Source organism: Anabrus simplex, chromosome 5, assembly GCF_040414725.1.
Source record: "Anabrus simplex isolate iqAnaSimp1 chromosome 5, ASM4041472v1, whole genome shotgun sequence".
NCBI classification, from domain to species: Eukaryota; Metazoa; Arthropoda; class Insecta; order Orthoptera; family Tettigoniidae; genus Anabrus; species Anabrus simplex.
This window is the reverse complement of record NC_090269.1, coordinates 198,449,241-198,467,721: the sequence shown is the minus strand read 5'-3', so window position 1 is coordinate 198,467,721 and position 18,481 is coordinate 198,449,241. Positions and strand designations below refer to the sequence as shown.

Below are 18,481 nucleotides of genomic sequence, written 5' to 3'. Positions count from 1 at the left end.
ACTTACCACCGCATATTATGCCAGAATGCGTATCCTTTATAACTTTCTAATACTGCGTCAAAATAGACCTTGGTAGAAATGAAAGAAATGAATGCCCTAGTCTCGTTGACATGTACTTACGGAATGGCTATTCGCTTACTCAGCACAGACAACATTCAGCTCTGTCTATCTGTAGGCCTGCGAATCTCTGCTCACCACACAATGCGAGGACAATGCTGTCAAGATCTCCCGGAATTTCCCCACGAGAAATGGTGCCTGTGCTAGTCTCGAGAAATTTCGAGACTCCGTCTCAGACTGCCCATCACTACCGTGACCTCTTCTGTTGTCGCTGCGAATGTTTATGTGAGTGTGCGGTGTATAACATACAGACGTATTCAGGACTATGAATTTTTGATCCACCGTGTAAAAGAGGTGATATATAAGTAGGTTGGTGTTCCTACGTAACTGTCTGCTCCTCTTTCTTATAACTTCTGTGCCTCTACCTTGTGGAGTAAGATGGTTCTGGATTTCATGAACGCCAATGGTACAAAACCAGTTCTTAACATGCATGTGGTTATAGTGGGTATTATGGCAGCTGCAACATTATTTTTAATCATTAACAATGACAATCACGGTCAGGTGACACCTCCACTGCAATGTTGTTGATAGCTAAATCAAATTCTCCCTCATTTCCACTATATATAGTCCCTGCCATGTAAGCATATACACTAAGGGTACAACCCTACTCATTCTCCCCTCTTAATACTGAAGCAGAAAAGAACTATAAATCACAAATTGTTGGGTTCGATTCAGTGTTGCTCACCATACAGTTTAGGTACCCTATTTGTGATACGTTGTCTTGCGGATACCGTTAATTTTGCAGGTTGGCACTATGTAGTCACAAGTTATTCGTGATTTGCAAAATTACATGTACTGCCAATGCCGTAATTTGAAAACCACTAAATGTTACATTTGCAGGAATAAGTAAATCATATTTTCTTTTGCTGTAGGATTGTAAATCTGTTTGGGTAATACTAGGCAAGTAGAATTATGCTGTTTTACTGTATAGAATTTAGCAATGTTATTCAGTTATCGTATCTTCGCGAGTCTTTGGTCTTCACAATTCCATTGGTGTTTTACGGCAGATTGGTTATCCAGTCTTTTATATTATTTGATATGAATATAATGCGTTTTATAAATATCTCTTTGCTCTGTTTCACGAAAAATCACTGTGGGATTCTTGCTGGTGTATACCTTTCATTAAATACTCCTCTTTTCTTGAAGTTTTATATAATTAATTGCAACTCATCTTCAGTGTGTTTATCTGCTGAAAATGTCAGTCATTTTGTCTTTGTTCTTTCTCAGTGTTGTCTCTCCTCAACAAATAATGCATTTAACCCACGGGACGTCGCGCGGTGGTCTTTTCGACTGCATGCATTCTTCTTTTGTTTCTCTGTCTACGATTGTTACAGGACAGATTTCTCCCTCCACCATATCTACCCCGCAACCTTCCTCTAGTGATTGCTTTTCTGTTGTCGCTGTGAATGTTTATGTGAGTGTGTGGTGCTTTCGACCGCGGGCGACTACTGCCGTTTGTTGAATTTATTTCTAACTCTGGACACGCAACTATTTGTATACGCGAATTGTTTGACTGTTTACTTGTGTTGTGAGTCAAAATGGATTCCGAGGAAGTTGATAGGATAAACAAATTGATTGATGGTGTGGAAAAGGAAACAGAAAGCTGAAGACTTCGTGTGCTACCTGCTCTCTGTGCATAAGCCGGGAGCACACTCTTCACCTGTCAAGCCTGCAGTATGGGGACAGCAGGTGAAGATGAAGAAAATGAAGATGACCGTTTTATTATCTAAGGACACAGTCAGCTCAAGAATATAATGAAGAATGACAAATAAATTGTCTTTAGTGAACAGTAAATTTGTAATTGCTGTTATCCTTCTTACCATTGGACTGTATACCTTATTTATATTGTTGTAACTTTGTTTTGTACATATTTTTACTGATAGTTGTACATTGCACTATACTTCTTTTACCAGTTTACTTTTGTGAATTCTGTGAATGTATGTTCTTCCCATTTCACTGTTTTTTTATGTGTGTTAAGTAGAACGTAATGTTAGTTATTGTATTATTTTAAAGCACTATTTAAATGTAAATAAATAATATTTGAATTTTTAATGATGAAAATAGAGAGTAAACAAAAATATAGCAACATAACAAAAACAGAAAGGAAATGCAGCATTTTCTTAATACTGGCTTATTTTGTCCATTTCTTATGTACAGAATTCAGCTAGAATGTATAAGAAGCAAGAAAAATCTGCAAATCTCCTCCGACAAGGAAAGCGGCGTTACCTCCGATAATGTTATTTTTGTTTTACGTCCCACTAACTACTATTTAAGGTCTTCGGAGACGCCGAGGTGCCGGAATTTAGTCCCGCAGGAGTTCTTTTACGTGCCAGTAAATCTACCGACACGGGGCTGTCGTATTTGAGCACCTTCAAATACCACCGGACTGAGCCAGGATCGAACCTGCCAAGTTGGGGTTAGAAGGCCAGCGCCTTAACCGTCTGAGCCACTCAGCCCGGCGGCGTTACCTCCTATATAAAGATTAGTTCAGTTGAAATGGAAGGAAATTTCATTATCAACCTAACCTAGCCTTGTCTTGTCTTGTCACGACTTTTGCAGACTTAGCCTTTGTGTATTCTTATTGACTTACAGCCTATGTACATGTAATATATTTGCTTGTATGTATTATTACAGTGGTTTCACTTCAGTCTGACAAGTAAAAGCAAATTTCAAGAAGGAAGCTGAATTATTTACGCAAGGCAAACACTGAAGAAGACGGTTACAGTAATGCGTATATCAAAATAAAGGCAGAAGTACAAACATAAAATTGAATGAGACTAAGGGAGAGTGTGTTCATTTTTCCCTTATTCCTCACGGAGCTTGAAACTGATTTAATTATGAATATCTTGACTGATCATTTACTTGTTAAGGGAACCTCCATTATTGATACTTTTTTTTTTTTTTTTTTTTTTTGCTAGGGGCTTTACGTCGCACCGACACAGATAGGTCTTATGGCAACGATGGGATAGGAAAGGCCTAGGAGTTGGAAGCATTTGCCTGGTGTGAAAATGGGAAACCACGGAAAACCATTTTCAGGGCCGGCGATAGTGGGATTCGAACCTACTATCTCCCAGATGCAAGCTCACAGCCGCGCGCCTCAACGCGCACGGCCAACTCGCCCGGTATTGATACTTTTATTGAGGTAAGTTTATTGATGATTATGTCTCGTGATTTCAGTATGTAACTAGTCAAGTTGGCAGCAGTGATGAGACATTAAAAAGAAAATAGGAAGGCGATCGTTGCTTTTTAGTGCATATTCTTATGTGCCAAATACTATAGCTCAAGTTGCTCAGTTTCTGCATTATGGGGCTAGAATACCTGGAAATTTATCTTCTAATGATGTGACAGCACTATGAGACTCTGTATGGACATAGAGTATGAATAGTAAACAAACACTCATTGTGGAATAGAGTAATTAGGCCTATTATTTGCCTCTTCGTGTTCTTAGCAGGCTTTACTCTATAATTAAGAGACCTGCAGCTTCCTATATAGTTTAAACAACATTTACTGAGAGGCATAAAACTTGAGGCCAACATAGCAGTTTGGTAAACTCGTGGCTTGCATTGAGAACTGTTTTATCAGACGACGCAGTTCCTGCAGCTACCCAGTCATCAGTTAATTGGATGAATCCATATACACTAACTGACAAAAGAAAATTGAAGCACCCAGAAGAAATGATTGGATTCCATGTAACTTCATACACACCATCGGCGAGTATGTAAATTATTATAGAGTTGCAATTAACTGTGACAGGTAGAAAGGCCAGAGTGCATTAGTGTTGTTTGTGTTTAGTGTCGTTACTAGGCCTGATGGGGTATATAAGGGCCATGATCAGTGTTAGATGTTAAGTGATCACTGTGAAGGACACAGAGATGCTGCATACTCATGTGCGACAGCGTTATCAGCACCTGACAAGAGTTTGAAATGGGCCTCATTGTGCACCTCCATTTGGCCGGCTGGTCAAATCGGGCAACATCCAAATTTGTGGGACAATTGGACGCGACAGTGGCTCAATATTGGACTGTATGGGAACGTGAGGGCCGGCAAACTCGTTGTCAAGGCTCCGGTCGACCATGCCTGACCACTACAAAAGAGGAGTGCCATATTGTGCACCAAGCACACTGTAATCCCTTCACATCTGTGCCTGCCATCCGAGAACAAGTAATGTACTCCCTGTAACATTGTGTGTCATCCCACACCATTGGTCGGAGACTAGCAGCAGCCAGACTAGGGAATTGCTGTCCCATGCATAGGCTGCTATTAAAACCACAACATAAATGGCTGCGTTTGGAGTAGTGTCGTGACCACGAAGCATGAACTGCTGATGAATGGCATCGCATTTTGTTCAGCGATGAATCGCGGTTCTGGACTACCCTGATGACCATTGTCTGCGAGTTTGGTAGCAACCTGGGGAGAAGACCCATTCTTCCAATGTTTTAGAGAGGCACAGCATCGTTACTCCTGGTGTCATGACGTGGGGAGCCATTGGGTACGACTTAAGGACACGGCTGGTAGTGATTGAGGAAACTCTGACAGCACAACAGTATGTCACTGATATCCTGCGTCCTCATGCAACAGTATCGTGATGCCATTTTTCAACAGGATAATGCTCGTCCACACACAGCACTTGTCTCTATGTACTGTCTGCATGATGTTGAGGTACTCCCATGGCCAGCAAGATCTGCAGATCTGTCCCTGAGAGAACGTGTGGACCAGCTTGGACGTCAACTCCGTCCCAGTGCCATTATATCAAGGACCAGTTACAACAGTTGTGGGCCAGCTTGCCTCAGGGGAGGACACAATGGCTTTATGACATCCTTCCCACCCGAATCAATGCGTTCATCCAGGCCAGAGTGGGTGCAATGTTATACTGATAAGTGGGCTCGTACTGTCAAGTTCTTTGTAAATTTGACTTGATTTTGTAATCACTGAAATAACATCACATACCCTCTCAACACGGGAAGTTTCATTTCATTTCTTCTTCACCATTTGGGTGCTTCAATTTTTTGTCAGGCAGTGTAAATGATGATATTCATTAGAATTTAAGTTTACCAAGAAAAAATGTACTACTGAATGGATGAATTTTATTCTACAGCAGATATGATATGAACTACAAAAATAGTACAGCATATTGCATTATATTTTTACAAATGTATATTACAATATCGTAAGATTTTATGAAGTAGCAAAGTATCTTAGTACCTTATTGTAGGATAAACCTCTCAAAGATATTTTTCAACTTAATTCTTGTTGGCTGAACACACATTCGATGCTTGAAACATTTACATACATCTGACACAAGTAACAGAAAATATACTTTGAGTCATGTTTATGTTTTTGTAGAAGGTACAATTAATACTGTTTTATTCCAAATCTGAGTTTAAGGATGAACACACATTTTTTTTCCCTTCACATTTGCAACTTCTATAAAATGATGCAACCTAGTGATACAGAATTATGATGAAGATATGCTCTAATATAGATTCTTTGTCTAGTCATGTTATGATGCTAGTTATGTATCAAATAACAGCAAAGACTACAATTTCAACACAAACATTTCTGAATTCTTGTCCCTTCATTTTTCCTACCAATCTGAATTCTTGCTGACTGCAGTTGGCATAAAAAGTATAATTTACAAAAATAGTTATCCTTAAGTTGCATTTTAGTTGTTCCATTGTGGGACTACAATAAGAGTTGAGAATATTAGCAAATTATAAAGATAATGAACTTCTTAAACCAGGGTACTCTGTAATATTCAATATAATTTTAATCAGTCTATGGCATTTTACTCCACATCTTTGTAGTGGATTTTGTAGAATACAATACAGTAGCTGCAGCTCAGTCATGTCCATAGACTTCATATCTTGGATTCAGCTCCAATTACTTTGACTCTATTACAGAAATCTGTGCTGCAGAAGAGCTTGGCAGTATATTTTTTCCTTATACAGTTCTCAACTCCCAGCTAAATCTCTCATGATGTTATTTATTGATATTATTTATACAAATATTTGAAGGTAGCAGGTAGGGACCCTTTTCAGAGGTAGCCCTGGCCAGGGAGTGGCGCCTCTGCCTATGTGAGTCCCAGAGCACAGGGTTACAAGTGAAGACCTCAACAGCATCTACAGCAGAGAAGGTGGACTTCAGTACGGTGGGGATGGCAGAAGAGGCAGCTCTGTACTCAAGGATTTGTAAGAGTACAACTTTCTATTAGATAGCATCTGTACCCCAGGTTAGGGGTGGCCTCGTTTAATCCTGGCAGTAGGTATAAAAGGCCCTCAACAACAGGTTGAGCAACCAGCCGGTTGAGGTATTCTTCGTCGTATCTATGGCTATGTCTTCTCGAAATTCGGAACATTTTAGGGCGTTCTCCCAAAGCGATGTGCACCACTTGTGCCTGAGTGACGTGAGAAGTGTGTAAGGGTTATCTTCACATGGACGGGATAGTAAAAGAAGTTAGTCCGACAAGAGGAATTAAGAGTAAGATTTGCTACACTGAATATTGGAACGTTGACTGGCCGACATCTGAGCTAGCAGAAATGTTGAACAGACATGTTGATATTGCCTGCATACAGGAGACCAAGTGTAGAGGTTCCAAAGCGAAAGAAATTAGAGATGGCTACAAACTCATCTATCATGGCACCAGCACAACATCGAATGGTGGTTGGCCTACACTACTGCAACAACATCACAAGTGTCATCAGAGTGTCGGATAGGCTCATGCCTGTCAAGATTGACTTAGCATCAATAACTGCCCATATCATATATTGCTATGCACCTCAAACTGGATGCACGGAATATGAGAAGGATGAGTTCTGGAACAGTCTTGATGCCTATCTTGGAACAATTCCTCCAGACGAGTTCATTTTCCTTGGGGGAGACTCAAATAGGCATGTTGGATCTCTATGGAATGGATACGGGCGATGTCATGGAGGATATGGTCTTGGCACGTAAAACGATGAGGGATGTTGTATACTTGATTGTGCAGAGGCTCATGACCTAGTTGTGACCAACACATATTTCAAGAAATGGATAATACATCTAGCTTCATATACCAGTGGAGGTCATGCTACTCAGATCGATTACTGGATGGTTCTACAACAAGATCTGAAGATGGTAATGGATACCAAAGTGATCCCATATAACAGCATTGACCCCCCCCCCCCAACACCGCTTCCTTGTTCTGGATATTCGGAAAACTGTCAAACGTCCTAAGCCCTTAAAACTGGACATGAATAAATCAAGTGGTGGAAAATGAATGACCACAAGAACAAAATGAAGACAGCTTTAACCAACTTCTTAGTGAAGCCTGGCCAGTCAGTTGAGGACATGTGGGAAGATGCTGCAAAACAGATATATCAGGCAGCAACAGTAAATCTCGGGTGGGGTGGGGTGGGGTGGGGAGGGGAACTGGGCGAAAATACATTGATAAACAGACCTGGTGGTGGGATGATGAAGTCCAACAAGCCATCAAGGAGAAAAAGGTAGCCTTTAAGTCTTGGTGGAAGACATGCCTGGATGCTGACCTTCAGAAATATAAATTGCTGAAATCAGCAGTGAAAAGAGCAGTGGCCGCTGCAAAAGATCGTTTTTACCAGGATCTGTACAACCAGCTTGACACACCAGGAGGAGAAAATAACAGTTATTGCCTTGCGAAGTTCCGTAACCGTTCAACCCAGGACATTGAATATGTCATGCATATCAAGGGAGGTGACAACAAATTACTACAAGACCAACAAGTTATCCTTCAACGATGGTCAGACTATTTTGCAGATATCAGCAACAAAGAATTTGATCATCCACTGATTGCAAGTTCTGATCCCGTCTATGGACCCGTGTCTTTGATTATGGCAGAGGAAGTAATGTTTGCCATAAAGAAGATGAACGATAGAAAAGCAACTGGCCCAGATGATATACCAGCAGAAATCTGGAAAATGCTTGGCAAGCCCGCTGCAGAATTCCTTGCCACACTCTTCAACCAGATCATCGAGAACAAACTTCCACATGAATGGACAACTAGCACGACAGTTTCAAACTGGAAGAGTAACGGAGACTTGAGCAACTGCTCAACATACCGCCCTATTTGACTCCTCTGCCATACACTGAAGATATTAGAACGAGTGCTGGACAACAGGCTCAGAAACATCATCGCAGTAACATCCAACCAGTGTGGATATGATGAGGGCTGCAGCACCATCGATGCCATCCATGCCACACGTCTATTGATGGGAAAACATAGGGAGGTAGAAGAGTGTACACATGGCATTTTTGGACCTAGAAAAAGCATTTGACTGAGTCCCACATGGCCTCATCTGGCGAGCTCTTTATAGTTGTGAAGTCCCGGAAGCCCATGTAGGCGGGGTACAATTTATATATCACAATATAACTAGTGTGGTCCGGAGTCCAGCTGGAATCTCCCCGCCTTTTGATATCACTGTGCATGTACATCAAGGCTCAGCTCTGTCACCATTATTCATCCTCTGCTTGGATACAGAAACAGCTGACATACAGACATCACATCCCTGGACTCTTTTTTATGTGGATGATGTGGTACTTGCCTAACAAACACACCTTGGACTCCAATGCCAGACACACACTTGGAGCAACAAATTAGCTGAGAATGGTCTGCACCTCAACACCCAGAAAACTGAATACCTAGAATGTGGCCTCCAAACTAGTGGGACCATAAGGATCAATAATCAAGACTTTCAGAAAACCATGCATTTTAAATACCCAGGGTCAGTTGTCACTTTGAACTGTGATGCTACTTTTGATACCCGAACACAGGTAAATGCAGCTTGGCTCAAGCGGAGACAAGTCACCGGAGTCCTCTGCGATAAAAAGTTGCCTCACCATCTAAAGGCAAAAATTTACAAGACCATGGCACACCCAGCAGCTATTTACGGGGCAGAATGTCGTCTAATGACGACAAAAAAAAAAAAAAAAGCATAAGCAGACTTATGATGAATTATATGACACATTTTTAGCAAGGTTTTTGCAGGGAAACACCAACATCCGGAGAGAGTACAGCGAACATATTACCAGCAGAGGTGAACAATTGAAAAATGATCCTCAAGACTCTTCAGATCAGCCAACAGCATGTTATACTAGTAATAAAGTCAATTAAGATGGATAAAGCGCCAAGTCCTTATTGAGTACTAATGAGAGCAGTTAAAAGTGAAAAGGTTGAGTCATCTTAACACTGATTTTTTACTTGTATGTCGTTAACAAGCTATGTTCCTCCATTCCTTCATAAGGTTAGAACCATACTGACTCACAAAAGTGGTGATGAAACAGACATCGGAAACTGGAGGCCAATAACAATGTTTGATATTAAGAAGTTTTGAGAGAATATAGGACTTTAGATTGCACAGTTAGGTCGGTTTCCACAGAAATCAGCAAGGTTTCTCCTCTTGTCCTGCGACGTATATGAATGTAACAATTCTGGACAGTATCTTAAGAACTACAAAATTTAAAAAAGTGACTGTTGTATATCTAGACATCACTAAAGCATTTGATATGTTAGGCCATCTCCATATTGAGAAAATATTAGACCACCTAGAATTACCATCCAAACTAAAGCAAATAACAGTTCAGTTGCAAACAGGTTAACTCAACCATTATAAAAGGAAATGGGGAACGGTCTGCATCGATCTGACTTAGAAGAGGAATTATGCAAGGTGTGCCACTTTCACCATCTCTGTACAATTTAGCTACAGACTTCATTTTGGATGAACTTTCGGAGGAGTATGTCTCCTCTGAGTATGGTTATCAGCTTGTTCCAGGACTTAAGAAGCTAACTTGCATGGTGTTTGCAGACGACACCCAAGCTAACTTGCATGGTGTTTGCAGACGACACCCTTATAATAGTCAACAGCCAAAACCATGCCGCTGCACTAACCGGCATGGCCAATGAGGCATTTGGAGAAATTGGGCTTCAGCTAAATTAGTGGCTATAAATAATGTAAGGGGAAGGTTTTGTTACTATCGTTTGGTGACTGAAAAAAGCAATTTTACTATTCGACACCTTGAACAAGACGAAAATATTCTATATTTGGGAGTCAACTTTCATGACAAAATTATTTTGTATCAGCAAAGAGTTATAAATGATCTCGACAATTTAGCAAAGAGTTCTCTGTTAAAATCAGAACAAAAGTTCTTATTTGTTAATCAGTTCGTATGGCCTACTCTTATATACCCTCGGCAGAAATGCTAATACTACTAAAATTCTGCAGTCCTCCTTAATTCATGTTGACATCATCATGAGAAGCACAATCAAATAATTTCTTCAGTTACCTGCAGACATGCCAGACAGCTCTCTATACTCTGCAAGGGGCTTGGGCTGTGGATGGCAGAATTGGAGGCAACACTTCAACATCTTAACATCTGTCACTTACTAGAGAAGGCTGGTTATAAGTACATAACTTCAATCTGGTAGAAGAGTGAAAACTATGTGTTCGGAAACTTGACCTAAGAACTGCAGATAACACTTAACTCAAAGAAATTAATGCAAGGAATTTATGAGAAATGTTAAGCAAACATTAAGAACTCACAGAAAAGGAGCCATATACACACACTGGCTAACAGGTGGATCGACACCCTAAATTGACTTCTCCATATCAAAGTGGAAAGACGTGCTGAAAATACAATATATAATGTAGTTTCTGTACAAGCACCCCTGGACATAGCTGGGACAGAGTCCACTGCAGACACTGCAGTGAGCCTGAAACCCTAGCTCATGTTCTTGATTGATGACCACAGGAGAACTTGCTTAAGAATACTAGGCACAACAGAATAAGATCTAGAATTGCAGGAGCATTCTCCCAGAAAGGTTACGAGGTACATGAACAGGCAGCATGTGTTGTTGACGGTGGAAGCTATTTGCTTTACGTCGCACCGACACAGATAGGTCTTATGGCGACGATGGGTCAGGAAAGGCCTAGGAATGGGAAGGAAGCGGCCGTGGCCTTAATTAAGGTACAGCCCCTGTATTTGCCTGGTGTGAAAATGGGAAACAATGGAAAACCATCTTCAGGGCAGCCGACAGTGGGATGTGAACCCATTATCTCCCGGATGTGAGCTCATAGCTGCGCGCCCCTAACTGCACGGCCAACTCGCCCAGTAACAACGGTGGAAGCAACCGTAGAATAGATATAATTGCAATTGACCAAGAAAAGGACTTTGCATATATAATGAACCCCACCATTAGATGCAAGGTCGACTCCAGTCAGCCAGCAGAGGTAGACGTGGAGAAGCAAGCCATCTATGAATCAGTCATCAGCTACTTCAAAGAATCATGCAACATCTCCAGTATAAGAAAGAGTTGTAGGACTTCTCATCAGAGCAAGAGGAACCATATCAAAATTCATAGTCGAGTTTTTCAAAGAGTGGGCATTCCCAAGAATCTATATTGCAATTTAGCTATCTTGGCCACTAAAGGCTCGGCCAAATTGTTAGATATCACCTTGACAGTATTGCATACGAGAAGGACTAACTCCAGAAAACTCTTTGTGGTTAAACATGCATTCAATATTTAAGTGTTATGGTATACTTCGTCAGATTTAGACAACCTATCATTGTAGGCAGTCACATCTCGTAAGCTATTAAATAATACATGCCGCACATGATGAAATGAAAATGTACAAGATACAAGTAAATTACAAATTTCTAAAAAGCCTTGAAATTCATTATATTATAGTACTAGGAATTTTTGGAATATGTCTCTTGAAAATTATCTTGTATTGTTTCTTGTTCTACTACTATAAAATAAGTTCCTAGTCAATAACAGGTATGCTATATCTTCATATTCACACAGTGGGTATGATGCGCAAAGGTATCACCCAAATATCACTATAAAATTTGTCACAAATGGAACATAATAATTGCTTTTACACATATCAAGTGAAAAATCCCTGGCAAATTAAGAAATATCGTCGTTATTTGAGAAATATGAAAACATATTTAAGGCTTGTAGACAGGACTGGTTTATGTCGTACTACGCTGCTTGTGCCGTCTTTTGTTACTTTCTTTAGGTCCAGGGCTAGCACCGTTGGAATGGGAGGGCTATGTCTGTGGATTCTCATTATCTTTGTCCATTCGCTGCTGGTGCCGTCTTTTGTTACTTTATTCAGGTCCAGGGCTAGCACCGTGGAATGGGAGTGCTATGTCTGTAGATTCTCATTATCTATGGCCAGTACAAACAGCAAAATGGAGGTCAAAAAAAAAAAAAATAGCATGATCCCTGGACCAATAAATATTTTTATTTCTGTTCGAACGAAATCACTAGTCTACTGAATTTTTCTTATGTACATTGGCCATATCATTTTGTCGCCTATTAAATATTGCATATCGCGATACAATTCATGAAATGATGTCATTGACAAGTGAAGAATGAAACGAATGCAAAGAACTTCAGTGAACACAGATATCACACACGAAATTGTTCAAAAGACATACGTGTGTCACTGTGAGCGCAACACCAAATGTACTTGTAAAGTAGTAAAGTACGTATTAATATTCTCCAAAAAACATATATTTCTTAATTTGCCAGGGATTTTTCACTTGATATGTGTAAAAGTAATTATTATGTTCCATTTGTGACAAATTTTATAGTGATATTTAGGTGATACCAATGCGCACTATACCCCACACAGTTATAGTTGGAAACAAAATCTGAAATAAAACTACATACTCAAAACTGCATATAGTGTGCCATAATTGTATGTATAAGCTATTCAGAGACTATAATCATGGGATGGATGGGTGCAACTGAAAGAAGCTTATACCTTATAACTAAGAGTCAGTTTTGATCTTGTTATGCCTTCACCCTGCAATAATATGAAAATTCACCAAGAGAATAGTAATAATTGGTCTGAATTCTCTTTTCTAGTTATCAGCATATTAGATCTTAAGATCAACAATAAACCACTACATTAATCAACTGAACTTCCTTGATTGTCAAAACAAAACTAATTATTAATGAAGTGTTCTTGTACATTGAATATAATGTAGTTCTAGACCTACATGGTATGACAGTTAACCTACTACACATCAAGATATCAGCATTAATTATCAGTAATAAAGTAAGAAGAGAATTATTTAATTTATTGAGCTTTTGTAAATTCATCCCAGATTCTCAAGAACTTTGAACTAGTCACATAAAATAGTGTGCTAAATACTCAGCCTGTATACCTCTAATGCAGTGTTGAAGGATGAGATCCTTGACGTAGGTACTTTTCGGTAGTTATATCTTACTAAATTGCCTAAATTCTTTTCTCAGTAATGGTAACATCACTTATGCAATACTACATACCACTCTTTTCTTTCTTGAAAAATCTAACCCACTCCTTTCATCCACAATTAACAAATTAGTCATATCTTGTTAGTTTTCAGCAACATTTTTCTTGAAATGCTGAGCATATCAAGTAAAAAAAAAAAAAAAAAAATATATATATATATGCCCTCAATTTTTGTAGCAAATAACACAATAAAGAGGAATGTAGCAACAGGTTACAAGATAAGTCTAAAATATCACAAGATAAAATACTGAGGTAGAAAATGTGATTCCACACCATATACCGTAGCTTCCTTCCCTTTGTTATTGCTTTATAAGTTATTCAATGTTGCTCAAAATCAAATTCCCTAAAAGTTTTTAATACTAGGCTGCTTTCTCAAAATTCTGTCTTGTGTGTTATACAATGATTATGCAATGATTATTCCTTCAGACGCTGCATTCTTAAGCTAATATGTAAAATGAAACATTTAGCTTGTTAGAAAACATTTTGCAATTTGAATGTTAGCACTACAAATGCTACATATGATTGCAGAAATGCATAGTAGGAACATTGCCAAGCATTTGGAATTTAGAAAAAACACCAATGTTTTGTTTATATTGATCTAATCTTAGAAACCCATTGATACTTGTATTTTTCTTTCCTATATGGTAGGTAATCATACATAAGAAAATTCTTACTTAGGGCAAGATCATTTAATTTATATGAATGAATAAAAATTGAAGCCCAGAATAATAAAAGAGTTTGAAAAGACAGAAACCAGTTTTAAATTACTTTTGTCTGGAAAGTGAGCAAATCCAATCATCTTTATTAATATATTGAATTAAATATGCCTCACCTGTTTAATTATAAGTTATTAGTAAATTATTTACTCTGAAAATTTACAGAAATGTAGCAATGGTATAATATTTAAAAAGTTATCTAACAAAATTAATGGATACATATATGGCACTCAAATGTTTTATGTAACATGAAAAAAATCCATAGTTTGCTGTACATAAACCTACAGTTAGAACTAAAAATATAAAGTAATTTTATAGTAATAGAAAAATTTGCACTATCCAGGACATTGTCACAAATATGTTTAATAACATACAATGTTCATACAGTTGTTATACTGTAGCACATACAGAAACAAAAGTAAAAATTAGTTAGCTAGAATTATTTTAACCATTCATAACATCTTAAGAAGAAAGAACTCACGATATAAACATTCTGATGAGAAAAAGCATTACTTTACTTTCATCAAAATAATATGCGAGTTCTTCCTGTTAACTATGTGATACACACTCGCATATTATGTATGAAGGCCATCCAATAAATAAGTTTTCCTACTTTTTTCTCTGCAAACCACATGTTTTAAAATTAAGTTGGTACTGTAGGAACTTTCATTGGGATATGGTGGCTGCGCATGACCTTCAACAGCACATGCTTGCTCCGTGTTCGCCAGTGCAGTGCCAGCTGCCATGGAGCTACCACTTGAAAGCACGTTCGCTTGTGAACTCTGTTCTGTTATTCGCTTTTCAATAGCGAAAAATGAAACGCTTATCAATATTCATCGCCATTTTGTGTGTGTTTATGGTGAAGGATGCACGAGCATCCAAATGGTTCGCCGCTGGCATTCACGGTTCCTGGAAGGATGGCAAAATGTGCATGATGAACAGCGCAGCGGCAGGCCTGTTACTGCTACTGGCAATGCAGCCACTGTTGCAGTTAGGAATGTGGTGGACGAATATGAACGCATCAGCATTGATGAGATAATGAATAGAATGCTTCCTGGTATGGAAATTGGATGTTCCTCTATTGCGACGATCCTGTCAGATGTCTTGCAGTATCGAAAAGTCTATGCAAAATGGGTCCCGCATTTGCTTACTGATGCTCACAAGCAACAACGGATCAAGGTGGCCCGAGCTTTCCTGCAAATGCTTCAAAGAGAGGGAGATCAACTGTTTTCCTGTGTTGTCACTGGAGATGAAAGCTGGGTGCATCATTCAACTCCGGAAACAAAACGACAAAGTATGGTATGGAAGAAACCTGGAGAACGTGCACCAAAAAAGGCCAAGACCTCAGGCTCTGCGGGCAAAGTTATGGCTACTGTTCTTTGAGACTGTGATGATGTTCTACCGGTTGACTACCTGCCCTGATGCACTATGGTCACAATTGAGAGGTACTGCACAGTCCTTACAAAGCTCAGAGCTGAAATCAAATGAAAACGTCCTAGCCTTCTGTCTCAGAAAGTGTTGTTCTTTCATGACAACGCGTGCCCCCATTCAGCTCAAAGGACCTAGGATTTGCTGCAGAATTTCACATGGGACCTTTTCCCCCATACAGCTTATTTTCGGAATCTTGCTCTGAGTGATTTCCATCTCTTTCCACAACTCAAGATGCACCTTGGAGGCAAGTGGTTTGCGACTGATGAAGAGGTGGAAGCGGAGATGAACCGCTGGCTACAAAGACAAGACCTGACCTGGTATGACGAAGGTATCAAAAAACTGCTGCAAGATACCAAAAGTGTTTGGACAGAAATGACTGTGGAGAAGTAGTGTACGGGTTGTAGAATGAAAATAAAATATTTCACAAGTGTAAATAACCCGCTTGTAGTTTTTGTAAAATAGGGAAACTTATTTATCGCATGGCCCTCGTGATTGCTACAACTTGCAAAATAAAAGAGGAAATAATTTCAGAAATATAAGTACGGAGTGAAGGCTCATTTAAATGCTACTGTTAGCACACTAAAATAAAGGTCAAAGTATTCTACATTTCAGTCTGCTTTCTAGGCCAAAATCAGAGAGAAATATTGATCCATCTAGCAATGTTGCACGCTTTGTTTCTGTCATACCTATTCTGTGTTAAATTACTGAGGTGAATGGGATCTATGCACATTCTCAGCAATACTCAATAAAACATTAAAAAATATACAATAGAAGGAGAAATGATTTTGCTCATAAATTAATGTTATGTACACAAAAGTTACAATCTGAAACAATTTTGAGGTAATGCTTCTGATTTCCTTCCCATATGCTTGCTTTGAGAAATTGGCTACTCAAATGCAATCCAAACGTGGAAAGTAATGTTTTGTGCTATTTTCTGTATACTAACTAACTACTAAACATGGCGCAACAACCCCAAAGGGCCATGGCCTACCAAGCGACCACTGCTCAGCCCGAAGGCCTGCAAATTATGAGGTGTTGGGTGGTCGGCATGACGGATCCTCTCGGCCATTATTCTTGGCTTTCTAGACCAGGATTTTCTGTATAACATTTTTTGAACTAGAAATTTATTCTTATGCCATAATTGTGAACATGACGTACATAAGAAACTACACAATTTTTGTTTGTTTGTTAACTGCCAACTTCAATTTTTTATTTTCTTTTCAAACAGAGTTAATCAATTATTTAATTCAAACTTCTACCTGAATTTAAATTATTTACCATTTGTTCATCACTTGGCACACCCAGGATCAGAATCACTCAATCATTCTGACTAGGTAAAGAATCTCTTCAGACGAGCAGTAACCTTAGTGGAAATAACATGAATGGAAGCTCACATATAAAAATGAAACAAAATAAGGCATGATATAAATGTACATTTGCATATAAAAATAGTAACAGTAGTAAACATCCACAATTTGTTTCTCAGGAAGGGTGCAGACGGCACAGATATTTACAAGTAGATATATCATTGATGTTCCCGTAATATACGACATGTCTCTTCATGTGGTTCACTATGACTCATCGAGAAAGCAACTATGACACCAAAAAGAATTGCTACAATGATAGTCAACCACTGGAGTTTTTGAGTATGTTTTACTTCAGCTATTAGTCTGTTATGGGATTCCCTCAGCTGCAAAACCTGCGCAAGGGGAGAGAAAAAAAAAAGTTAAATGCTTTGGTATTTGACTGGTAAGTAAAATTGCATACAATCAATTTAATCTTATGCAAGAATACAAAATATCAGATTTCAGTGCAATTCACTAACAAGGGAAGGAAGTCTTTAAGGCGTTACACTTCAATTCTGTTCACATTTTGCATGCAGGTAGCTAAGCTAGTGTACAATCCAAAGGTGCAAACCATATGAGCCCCTATTAATGATTAAAGTTGTTTATTTAAAGTTGAAGGTCGTGAACATGTGTGTGAATTCAACACCTTCAACTGTTGGAATGCAGTGTCTGTAAATAACGAACACACACAGTTATGAATATACAACTTCTAGTTCTACACTAGCGTATATTCATTTATAGTAGTGCAATACTACCTATCATAATGCGCTGCTCATCAGCAAATGTTCTTCTGACTGAACGCAGCCAACACTCCAACTGTACGAGTGCGACTCATCCCTCTGAACCTTACCTTGGCCACCTGCTATTACACAGCGTGTCTCTACAGATATTTTCACACCTTTCAAAAGTCAAATGAACAGCATAAAATATTAATCTGGGCACATAAGGTTTTCACTTTAAGAATATACACTATCTCACCTACCCACATGCAAAATTTGAAGGGAGTCTGACTGTAACACCTCAAACACTTCCCTGTAACAAAACAGATACATCTGTATATATATAAAATAACATGTTCTGACTGACTGGTAGATTCATCATCGCCGAGCCAAAACTACTGGACATAATGTAATGATATTATGGGGATACATTTATATTAGAGTGTAGGTGCTCACTAAGGGAGGGTTTTTGGATATTCCGTCACTAAGGGGATGAAAAGGGGGGTGAATTTTTTAAATGAGTATATCTGTATCTCAAAAACTTAAAAGTTTACAGAGGTAAATATTGGTATTTGCAATCTCCTTTAAAAAAAAAAAAAAAAGAAACACGCATTTTTATGTTTTTGGAAAATCAATTAACGGGGGTGAAAAAAGGTGAAAAGGGGTTTGAATACCTTTTATGAGGATGCTTATATCTCAAAAACTGAAGATGTTACAGACATGAAAATTAGTGATTGGAACCTCCTTTAAAAATAAAGAAATGCATATTTCTTGTTTTTGTAACATCCACTTAGGCGAGGGTGAAAATATTGAAAAATTAGTTAAATTATTTGCATGAGACTACATGTCTGTGTCTG

At 38.8% G+C, this 18,481-nt stretch overlaps 1 protein-coding gene across 1 annotated transcript in view; it reads right to left on the bottom strand.

The window, feature by feature from the left end:
* Window positions 1-5,184: 5,184 nt before the first annotated feature.
* LOC136873911 (motile sperm domain-containing protein 2) overlaps window positions 5,185-18,481 on the bottom strand; it is a 234,990-nt gene continuing 221,693 nt past the window's right edge. Inside the window, exon 10 of the mRNA XM_067147242.2 lies at window positions 5,185-17,258. Coding sequence (XP_067003343.2) covers window positions 17,085-17,258 — 174 coding nt within the window. The 3' untranslated portion in view covers window positions 5,185-17,084. The remainder of the gene's footprint in view (window positions 17,259-18,481) is intronic.